At 35.9% G+C, this 11,910-nt stretch overlaps 1 protein-coding gene and 1 long non-coding RNA gene across 2 annotated transcripts; both read right to left on the reverse strand.

Annotated features, from left to right (window-relative positions):
* Nucleotides 1-5,421: 5,421 nt before the first annotated feature.
* On the reverse strand, nucleotides 5,422-6,296 carry LOC110939260. Its single transcript, XR_002592114.2, has 2 exons — nucleotides 5,738-6,296; nucleotides 5,422-5,606 (listed from the first exon to the last, which is right to left on the reverse strand). It is a non-coding gene; the product is annotated as an uncharacterized LOC110939260 (long non-coding RNA).
* A 426-nt stretch (nucleotides 6,297-6,722) lies between these two features.
* Nucleotides 6,723-9,122, reverse strand: LOC110939261 (formin-like protein 6). The gene is made up of 8 exons (XM_022180993.2): nucleotides 9,056-9,122; nucleotides 8,885-8,979; nucleotides 8,745-8,816; nucleotides 8,544-8,660; nucleotides 7,924-7,968; nucleotides 7,745-7,811; nucleotides 7,120-7,236; nucleotides 6,723-6,859 (listed from the first exon to the last, which is right to left on the reverse strand). The coding sequence occupies exons 1-8, from the start codon at nucleotides 9,105-9,107 to the stop codon at nucleotides 6,723-6,725; spliced, it is 702 nt and encodes a 233-aa protein (XP_022036685.2). The 5' UTR covers nucleotides 9,108-9,122.
* Nucleotides 9,123-11,910: the final 2,788 nt, after the last annotated feature.

Raw genomic sequence — 11,910 nt, forward strand, 5'->3', positions numbered from 1 at the left:
GGGTTTAACATATTGTTCCTCGGTGTGTTCCCACGCATCAAGATGATAAGCTTCTACCCAATCTCCGAATCGTTCCGACCACACGTTGTAATCATCAATATCCATGAGTTTCGTTGTTTTTTGAGACGTTCCGGTTTCATTTTCAATCAAGGTATTCTGAGTAATCGAGACCGGGGTAGCAAAAGCGTTATAAAATTCAGTATCCATTGTTCAAATTGTTCACAAATTCAAAACAATTTTCAAAAGCAAACTGAAATATACTGTCTTAATGAGCGGCCCAAGTACAATGTCAATTCGAGTGACTGATCAATAAGCGGTCCAATAAGCTTGTCGAATAAGCGGACCAAACATTGTTCGAATAAGCGATTCAACCTTTTGTTTTTGGAGCGGTTCAGGAATGCTATTTCGAGCGGTCCAGGCAATTTCAATTCGAGCGGTCCAGATAAATTGTTCGAGCGGTCCAAAATCAGTCACAAGAGCGGTCCAAGCTGAAATTTTCAAGCGATCCAAACAGACTGGACTAATAGGCGGTCCAGAAACTATCAATTGAGCGATCCAAGACGAAAATTTCGAGCGATCCGAATGCTTATGTCATCATTTGAGCGAACCTGAATGAACAAATCACCTAAAATCTTGGTTTCTACTTCGATTTTAGATCTGAAAACTTCAAGGATTTGTTAATTCATGATTCCGAGTGCACTGTGTGATTTTGAGCTTGTTTTACCGTGAAAAATTTTTAAAAAATGAAGAAAGTGTAGAAAATCAGAAGAATAGTAGCTAAAATGGCAAGAACTCCTACTCCTGAGCTCTGATACCACTTGTAGGATCGTTCGTTGACCTGTTTGAGTCGTTCAGAGAAGTTCGTATCCGAATTAAGAGGCGGAAACTAATAATTCGGTGCTATTGAAGCTGTATACACTTTAAACTTGCTGTTGTATTGATTTCAAACTCAGTTACACAATCAGACAGCACTTCGGCAGAGTACCGGAACAATACACCATCAACTATATGTTGTGGATCGCCCCTAAGACCTATTTATAGAGTTTCTGGTCCGCTCATACGACATGTCCGTATGAGCGACCCTACATTTGCCGTATAAGCGATCCAGCAGTGACCTAATAAGCGATCCTAACATAAACTGACACATAAGCGATCCTAGACCTTGTACATTTAAGCGATCCATATACAATCTCCTATTTCTAGGTATCTGTGTCATTTCTGATCTGTTCAATCTTCAAGACTTGATAGAAGACGTAGTCAGAAGACGTAGGTGCACTAACACTTGAAATAGTTGAACTTTGTGTAAAAATTTAAGTGAGTCAGTATACTGACAATCTATGTGAATTATTTAGAACTTAAAATGTCTAAAGCTTAACGGTGTTGGTGTTTTGTCTAAAAAAACTGATATGATCTTCTTACACAAACTCACAAAATATTGTATGTAAATACTTCTTTACAGCATTTCATTTTACAACATTTTATTAAAATAAAAAATCCAAAAAGATTTTCGAAGTGTTTTAGCATAGATTTTTTGAAAAATTCAAAAAGATTTTTGAAATCTGATGTTGAAAAGCTGATTTTCAAAATTCCAATGGCTGAACATGATGAACATCCGGTGAGAGGGAGTATGTTTAAAATAAGAAAAGATTTGAATGTTTTGCCTACAAGTGGTCATCAAAGTTTTTAAAATGTTAAATCATGTTGAATGTTAAATCATGTTGAAGGATTCTTGTAAGAGATTTATAAATTTGTCAAATTGTTAAATTTGTGAAATTTATTTTGAGGTAAAGAATTGTGCAGGAAGCAGATTTAGCAAGAGCTAGTTTCAGATTATGGATCAACATTCAAGGGGGAGTTTGAATGTTAGAATACTAGGATTGAGATCTGGAAAAGATAGAGAGAAGAAAAGAAAAGAATGCGGATGCTTTACACTGTTAGATACTTCAAAAAGAGCAGAAAGACTGATAAAGACTGAAGACGTTGAAGACTCGACACTCAAGACTTCGTCAACATCCAAGGGGTAGTCTGTTGGTGCATATGTCTGTCGACTTCATCTTGTATGGAGTCTTTTTTAGATTGTATAGATCAGAGCACAATATACGAGAACACGGGTTTTGTAGGATGAGAAGTGATTTCGCACGAAATGAGTTTTAGGCTATTTCGCACGAAATGACACCTAATCATTTCGTACGAAACACCCTCCCTATAAATACCTATGTTGTCATCTCATTTGTAACTTCCCGATTCTAGAGCCGAAGTGCTGCTGAAGTGTCTACTCGTTGTAAAACTTTGTCAAATCAATCAAATAGAAAATTAAAGTGTAAATCAAGCTTATTCGAAGTCGATACCTTAGTTTCCGCCTCTCATATTGACAAGAACACCTCTGAACGACTCGTTTCGGTCGGGAAAACAATCCTACAGGTAATACATGAAAAAAAGGACAAACCCTGAAAATAACCTTTCCACATACATCTTCACTGGAAACGGCGATTATGAGTATGTACACTTCTCTCGAAATAAAACTCCAAACTTTTGATTCATAACGTTTACTTGAGAATATGCATGCAAAAACAATCTAAAACGCCATGTATTATAATAGAATGAGTTTGTATAACTAAAACGCCAAATGATGTTTTTTTAGAACTGAGTTGTTCAAGAAGGGAGAACAGCTCAAAATAAAACACCAAACTATCCATTCTTAACGTTTACTTGAGAATATGCATGCAAAAACAATCAAAACGCCATATATTATAATAGAATGAGTTTGTATAACTAAAACACCAAATGATGTGTTTTTTAGAACTGAGCTATTCAAGATGGGAGAAAAGTTTCTCATGAGGGTGATATGTGAGAGCATGAAACCAGGATTTCAAGCACACGTCTCAATTATTCTAAGTTGGGCACATATCCTGAACTATGAAGAAAGATACAAGGCTCAGGAATCCCCCTCAAGGTTATTCTGCACAGAAATACTGCTGGTAACTCTTTTGCTATATATATTTGATAAAATTATAATCGGACATTGTTTTGTTGTTTAATTATGTGGTACTCAATATTACAGAATACTCCGGCATACTACGAAACGACAACAGAAGATGCACGAAACAATGAATTCAACAGAAACATGGAAACTGTTCTGAAAAACACACACTTCAAAGGAGACAAGAAACAGAAAACCATCAAGGATTATGAACTGGTCTTCGTGCCAATAATCTGGGAAAGACTTTTCTATGTTGTCTGTTTCAACATGAAACACAAAAGAGTTGATGTATTGGACAACAACGGTGTAGAGGATAACGTCAGCATAAAAAAAAGTATGAAGGATGAGTGGAAAAATTGGTAAATATCTTAAAAACTTTGAATACAGGAACTATGTTGACAAAACGCCAAACTAATATATGCAAAAATAATGTAAAAACTGCAGCACGAAGCTTTTGCGAACTACTTGCGTATTAAAAATCACCCAAAGCATAAGATCATGAGCAAGGCGAAGGTTGTCAGACAAAAGATGCATTGGAGGATAAAGTCTAACATCATCGACTGTGGGATTTTCGCAATGAGGCATATGGAAACATACATAGGGGATATAGCTAGTTGGAAAAGTGGTTTGGCAACAGAAGATGCCCCAAATCAACTCCAACAAAAACAGCTAAATGAACTAAGGGTAAAATACATTGAAAAAATCTTGTTTCATAGCGAAAATGAAAACATAAAACTACTGACAGGTTGTCTAAATACATTCATGGCTTATGGGGGAGAAAGAATACGTAAGTTGTTTGACAAAGCCGACGAGAGAATAGCAAAACGAATGTCAGAATATGTAGATTAGCTAAAGGCCACGTATTTTAATGTTGACTATCGTGTTTTACTCTTTACATTATTGCATCTACATGTTTAGTTGTGTGATCTACTACCATATTTGGGCAAATCAAAGAAAACGCCATGATTAGAAAAATTAACAAAGAGTAACCATTTAAAACATAAACAGAATTAAAAAAAGGGTTAAAAAACTAAATTAAGAGAAGTAGAAAACATAAAAACGCCAAATCTATAGGAAATTAATAAAACGCCATTAAAACATAAACGCCATTCTTAAAAATACTATTTAAAAAACACCATGAAAAACAAGCATAAAGATGAAAACGCCATTAAAACACAAACGCCATTCGTAAAAAATAGACTTTTTAACACAAAATGCCATGTAAACTAGCATAAAGATGAAAACGCCATATATATTTAATTATTTTTAGGCAAAGGAATCATAACGCCATTGTTTAGCGGGAAGTGGACAATGACAATCGTACCCCGGCATAACAATTAGCGCTCCCAGCCACGTGTTGGGCCAGGATCTGTTCTCACCGTTCTCACACTTTTCACCATTCTCTCCTGATCCCGATTCTCTCTCTCTCTCTCTCTCTATATATATATATATATATATATACTAGCCATTTACCCGCGCGATGCGGCGGGAGTGGCGATTTATAATAGGATACTCGTTTACCGTTAGTTTATCAGTTGTCTAGTGATATATTGTATAGTACTTAAGTTAGTTTTCTTATTCGTGATATGTTAGCATTGGTTTTTCTGTTAGTTTATCGATTCTTTGGTGATATACTTTTGTTAATTTTTTTAGATGTAGCTTCGGCGTGATCTATCTAGTAGGTTGGCACATAAGCTTACTAAAAAACTAACATAAAATATACTTTGATTTGGGTTGTTGATTATGGTCCCTAAGACCACACGGTGTGGGCATGGTTTTGTGGGGTTTATGCCACACCACCCATGGAACAGCGTTGTTCATGGCGTTTATGTTTGGGTTTGCGGTTTTCCACTGGCGTTGGGGCATGTGGGTTGCGAAGTGGAGGATCTTGGTTGGTGGGTGGATTTTGGGTATTTTTTAAATGGTTGATGTCTATAATTTTTTTTATAAAAACGTCACCAACCACGCCACTCCTAGACCGTCCGTTTTAACACCAGGGCATGTTCTGACGCGTGGTCCACGTGTCGCATGATGCCCCATCTTTATAACCCTCACACCTTATGGTCTAATAGTGTACTTCAAACCCCTAACAAATATCAATGTATATTAAATTACCTTAACTTGTTGTAATTGCGAATAAAATTGTGTTTTTTTAAAGGTATTTTCAAACCGGTGTAGCCGGTTATGCTGCTGACATGTCCTTTTATTGATAAAAACGTTTAGTTAGAAACCAAAGTTAACATCTTTATACATTGTTGGGCCACAGGAACCGACAGAAGAATTGAAAAGAGTTTTGCTCACTCGAGGAATAGTTCCCTGTGATAGTGTTCAACCTCATGTTTTGAATCCTATGAATTGTAAAACAAACTATTTCTAAGACTACTGCCAAAATAGATATTTACCTATTTTTCTCACTTTTCCTTTTTATAATAATGATATCTAATCCAACTGTAACTTATTAATCTGTGTTATTTGTAACCACCCACTCCATTCGGTTGATCAATTCCATGGTAGTCACAATCATGTCACACACATAAGGCAAATTATTTACAAATTCATGAATGTTTTCTTCGCTCGAAACTTCAATGAGTTAAGTTTCGTTTCCTTTCCGTAACAGATATTGTTCCTATTCGGGTTAACAAACAACACAATTTAGCCATGTTCCAAAACAAGTTCCCGTTAATTGTATTCTAAGATGTATTATTGGATATAAGTTCACGGAACCTATAAAACCACTGAGCATAGATGAATTCTCACCATCCTTGTTTTGCTATGGATGTTGGTGCTGTGAATGAAGCTCTATATATCCATCCTTTTTTCACCATTCAGACTCGTCTTTTGAGCAGCTGCAAGTAATGACTGTAGAATCCTTGCAACTTTATGGATAGTGGGTCTCTCAAAAAGGATGACGCCTCGTGCATAACGTGAGTTGAAAAGCCTTCGAACAAAAATAAATCCGTGCGTGTAATAGAAACTTCCGGACTAACCACTTCCATTGTTGTATAAATGTTTGCCTTTGATAACATTTGCAACATGATACATATAAATCGTATTATATATGACTTAAAAGATGTGGCAGCTTGGTTTGTCCAAACAGGACAGGTCGGGTTTAACACATAACAATATATTTTGGGCGACTTCAAACTTTTGACCCGTTTTGTTATAAAAATAACCAATTCGATCAATTCTATAATTTTTATGAAAGAACCCAGTATGAAAAGAAAAGGAGGTTAGATAGTACCAGATGATTCAAGTTGGACTCATTATCAACCGCTTTTCAACCATCATTAAACATTTTCATCCATATTTGATCCACACAAGTGGCAAGTTATAGTATGTCCTGCTCATGTGTGTCCATCTGTAGCAAGAAATATGTGTTGTCAACCATTATACAGTTTCATCTCAAGTTCCAAAATAACTTTTCAAATCTTTATCAAAAGTAAATACCAATTGTTTTTTTTATCAAAATTAAAATGTTTGTATCAATGGACTAAGATCAAAGAGTTAAGCAAACAAGAGAATCAGACTGTTTTAAACCCGGGTTATATGTGAATATTATTACGGACTTGTTCGTTTTTTGTCGAGATAATTGCATCATTGTTGTGATTCTTTTTAGGCCTGTAAACGAACCGCACGAACACGAACAGGGGCATGTTCGTGTTTATTCATTTAACTTTAATGGGACACGAATTGTAGGGCTGTTCAAAAAGCCCGTGGCTCGAGAAGTATTTAAGGGGGCTTTTTAGTCAAGTGTCAAAGTGTTACCCGTTGGGCAACCCAGTTTACCAAAAAACTGGGCAACAACTCCAGCTGTAGTATGGGTGGATCTCCACAAACTTAATAAGAGCATCCATGCACTATTATGCCAACAAACAATAACTGCAAAAGCCAAAACATAGTAGATAGATAAGATAAACCGAAAACACATACAAACGTAGCCAAACATAGTAGATAGATAAGATAAACCGAAAACACATACATATTCGTTCATCGATGGATGATGTTGAGTCTGGCTAAGTTCATATGATAGCTCCCCTAGTCCCCTTCATAACAGAAAAATAACATTAAAGTTGTTTGTTAACGTCCCACGCTAGCCAAACATATCCGCCATTGTTCTCTTACAATTATGAAATTTATACCTTCTTCGATGAACACGAATAACCCGAAATCCGTTGCTTTCAACATTGCATTTTCATCCTCGGTAGAAAGCAAGAAATTTTCTGCCTTGAGATCCCTATGCATGACAACCAGTCCTCCTTTACTAAATATAAAAAAAAAATGTTACATTTTGGTCTGGTCCAGTTCTGAAAAAGCTAACTCCCCTTTTAAGTTTTACCCTTTAGCTGGTTTTTCAAAAACCATTTGTCTAACCTAATCTCCTAATAGGGAAAAATGATGATATAGACCTCCAATAATGATTTAAAAAACAACAGCTAATGAGGTGATTCTGAAAAAAATGGTAACAGGTGAGAACGGGTAAATTTTAGTGTGGGTCGAAACGGGTTGGATTGACTTCCAACCCACCACCTTGTCCAATCTTCTAGACTCTTTGTAAACACATAATAAGTTGAAGATCAACCCATTCTATCTTTAGTTATATGTTTCAATCAGACCAGTTTGAGATAGAACAAATGAATAATACCTTCTCCAATTAATGCTTCTAATAAAAGATTTTAGTGAAACAATTGTAAGAACGCCGTAATGCAGCATGAGAACTGACCATTAGCTTGACATCAAGTGCTATATAGTTAGTTATATCTTAACCTTGTTCAAAAGGGCAACAAGCAGGATCTTCACCGAAATATAGAGCTAATGCATCAGCATTTCTACCCTGTAATTATGACCAATGAAATTAACCCAAAAGGAATACGGTGTCTTTGAAATATGTCAAATTGGAAGATTCGTTAAAAGGATTCTTACCGCCACGTTATACAGTTGTTTACAAACGTCACTTTTGACTCAACAAAGCTTATGAACTCATTTAACGTCTTAAAACAGTTCAAGAAAGAGAATTAATAGGCAGAATGTAAAATTAAGAAAAAAATGTCAACATTTATTGGTCTGAAACTTCTCATGTAAAGGAGATGTATCTTGAAGAAATTGTGAGAGGGGAGTAAAATGCCATTTTCGTCTCTGAGGTTTGGCCAGTTTTGTGACTTTTGTCCAAAGGTTTGTTTTTTCGCATTTGGATCCAAAAGATTTGAAATCTTGCCATTTTCATCCTGCCCGTTAACTCCATCCATTTTTCTCTATTAAGTCAGGGGTATTTCCGTCTTTTTGTTAACTTAAAGGGCAATTTGGTCTTTTTCACTTTATGTACAAGCATTTAGCATAACGTACATATATTCAAAAGCTCGAAATGCCCTTTAAGTTAACAAAAAAAGACGAAATTATCTCTGACTTAACGGAGAAAAATGGATGAAGTTAATGAGCCGGATAAAAATGGCAAGATTTCAAACCCTCTGGATCCATATGCGAAAAAACAAAACCTTTGGATGAATGTCGTAAAACTGGCCAAACCTCAGGGATGAAAATGCATTTTACTCGAGAGAGAATTATTTACCTTATGGAAAACTTCAGACACAGGGCCATCATTTGCAGACGCACCTAGTTCTTGTTTAACCTTTTCGAGTCCCTTCAAAATGGCTTGCATTTCTACTGCTAAAGACTTCAATTGTATCTGCAATTTAAGCCTTTAGTTCATCGTCTTCTTTACCAGCAATAAAAAAGTGATTATATTTCAAGAAAACAAGCGAATGCAAACCTTCGTTGCAGACTCAAGACTAACAAGATCCACATGAAAATCTAAAAGGTCTGGTGACTTAGAGGCAAGAACCTGTAAAATGATGATATAAGAAATTAAAGCTGTATAAATGGCAATCATTATGCATAAGCAACTTGTACCTTGCAGAGATAATGCATTAAAGTCATCTTGCTGTTAGAAGCTCGTGTATCAGTGAGTTTCAATAGGCTGTCCAACTTGAAACCAACTGCAGAACCTGCAAATTCAGTTATAATTTATAAAACGATTTAGATACGTATTATTCATGTAGTATTCAATATCAATGTTCTTACCTCTAGCAGTTCCTTGATTTAATGTATTTCCCAAATACAAAATTCTTTTCATGATTTCCTTCAATTTAAAAGAACATATACATAACTGTCCATAAATTTACATGTTGCCCAGCCCTCTTATAAGTTATTTATATGTAGAGCCTTAAAAGTTTAATGTAATTGCATTTCAAAGAATGGTTCCACAAAAATGTGTAGCTTATCAAAATTAGTTTATTGATAGAACTCCAGATTGCAATAGCTAAGATTACAACTTACATTGCGTTACCAACTTGACTGAACATCACTAATTGCTTGGTATATTTTCATACTTTCAAAGGCAACCTAAAGAAGGAATAATATTTGTACCTTTTTCACATTTCCATCATCAAGAACATATTAAGTCTTTGTGCCTTTTGAACTTAAATTCCCCCATGAAAGTGCTATCTTAAGAAAATAAAAACCCAAATTAGTATAAGAGATCTTATTTCCTTCCAAGAACACATACACAAAATATAATGACCAAATTAGTAAACCTAAATACAAAATAAAGAAGCGACAAATTCTGAATCAAAATATAAACTTAGCTGGAACTTTGAAGAGCAAGAGAATTGCAGGCAAATCATGAAGTGCACCATCATCTCTCAACTGAAATTCATCACTGTTACCTGAATAACAAAAATTAAGAATAGAAGTTAACACACGAAAAACTCGTTCTCATCTGAAAACTATGTTCTTCCAATCCAAAAATTTTTACAAATTTTCCAAAACAAACGTTTAACAACTACAAAATACAAGTTAAAACCTAAAAATCATGAAACCGAAACAAATTTGCCCTAATTTGTGCATACCTGGTGAGCCCTAACGGCGAAGCGAGCAACAACACCGGTCGCTGGAGTATCAGTGGATCTATTAAAAACAGAGCATGTATCAAAATTCAAAACCCTAGAAATTTGACAAGAACAAAACTACCTCAAAGTTGAATTTCGCAACAGGAGGGAGGTCTTTAAGATAATCAGACGGTCGTTTAGCACTACGACGCATTTCTTCTTCGATTAAACGGTCAACCTCCGCTTTGACTTTGTGGTCGCCGTACTCGTCGTCGATGTACGGCAATGCGTCGATTTGTGCGGCGCTGCTGGACCACGACGGCCGTGAAGATGGCGGAGCTTTCTAGCAGCATAACTGTGTCTGGAATCGCCAAAGAGAGCAGAGAAACCCTAGATCCAGATCTGGATCTGGAATCGCCAGAGAGAGAGAGAGAGAGGTAAGATGTGAGTTGTGAGAGAGATGAGAGAGAATGAAGGGGAAAGGTGGATCCGAGTGAAAAATACATCAGCCGTCAGATCGCGATCCGTGTGAAGACATAAAGGAAATGGACGGCTGATGATGGATCCGGGTAAAAGCTAAAAGTTTTGGAGGGGCATAATTGGAAGTGTAAATTATTTTGTGCTTTAGAGGGTTGTAAACCATGCTTTAGAGGTGTTTGAAGGGAATTTTTATGGACTTTAAGAAGTCCTTCCTATATGTATTATAAAGTAGTATAGATATATATATAATTGCGCTAAAATAAGAACCACCTCGAGTTGTAAGAACCGTGAGAACTTTATGATCCGGGGCGAGGTGGACCAAATTTTTTTTCATAAACGTAGATGCGTGTATTATAAACACATTTGTAAAAAAAATTCAAAAAAAAAAAAGTCGTGTGTGTAGTTTTGAGCACCACAAGTTTGTGTTTACGGGTACCGTAAATTTTCCGGTAAGATTTGCGGTACCCGTAAACACAAACTTGTGGTGCTCAAAACTACACACACGACATTTTTTTTTTTGATTTTTTGTTACAAATGTGTTTATAATACACGCATCTACGTTTATGAAAAAAAAAATTTTGGTCCACCTCGCCCCGTACGGTGTAGTTCTCACGGTTCTTACAACTCGAGGTGGTTCTCATTTTAGCGGTACCCTATATATATACATTTATATATATGTATATATATATATAGAGAGAGAGAGACAGAGAAACGGGATCAGGAGAAAACGCCCTAAAGTGTGAGAACGCATCCTGATGGAACACGTGGCGCGTGATATAATTAGGGTGGGAGGGGCTTTATTGTCATTTTAATCTTCTTTTTCCCAATTCGTGTGTCACAATACGGCTTCATTTTTGGCATCTAAGATTTTTTTTGGCATTTAGTTAGATTCAATAATTATCTGGCGTTTTACTATTTTTTTTATCTGTCTCGTTGAATTAACTGTTTTTGTATCACATAGATAATTTTTTTAGTGATATGACATTCCCAGATGAATTAATCCCATATATGTTATAGAGGTAATTTATTTGGCGTTCGTGGCATTGTTAATAATTCATTACCATTCATTAATATTTCATAAGATTACAATAAGACGAAATTAAAACAAACTAATAGTCTTCTGTGTATGGGATTACATCAGAGATGTACCCATCGCTTTGTTCATCACTTTCTTCATATTCATCATCATCATATTTTGCATTGGTGTATAACGGCATCATCTCATCTCATCTCTTCTTTGCTGCAGCCTATACTTAAATATCATTACAACCCTAAATCTTGCATCGTTCGAAGGTGCTAAATCACAGAGTTGTTCAAAATAATGTAGTCTCTCCATCTTCAACATTTCGTCCATCGGCAATGAATATTCCACCCCGTATCGATTAGTCACTTTAATCGTTTTTGCTTCTTCATCCACCACCCAACTGCTAACTGTTGGTAGAGTAGTATCGTCAATATCATCATATCATCATCATCTGCTGCTGGAAATTTTGTATTCAATCTTCTTATTACCTTTCGAGTACTTTCACAATCGTCGGCCCTTGGAATCCCAAGGGCCAGAAGATCCCG

This window comes from Helianthus annuus, chromosome 15 (genome assembly GCF_002127325.2).
Source record: "Helianthus annuus cultivar XRQ/B chromosome 15, HanXRQr2.0-SUNRISE, whole genome shotgun sequence".
NCBI lineage: Eukaryota > Viridiplantae > Streptophyta > Magnoliopsida > Asterales > Asteraceae > Helianthus > Helianthus annuus.

Coding starts and splice junctions, on each gene's coding strand:
- LOC110939261 (XM_022180993.2), bottom strand. CDS start 9,107: ATGAAAAGAATTTTGTATTTGGGAAATACATTAAATCAAGGAACTGCT. Junction 8,661..8,744: donor GTCTTGAGTCTGCAACGAAG/GTTTGCATTCGC, acceptor CTTAAATTGCAG/ATACAATTGAAGTCTTTAGC. Junction 7,812..7,923: donor TTGAGTCAAAAGTGACGTTT/GTAAACAACTGT, acceptor TCATAATTACAG/GGTAGAAATGCTGATGCATT.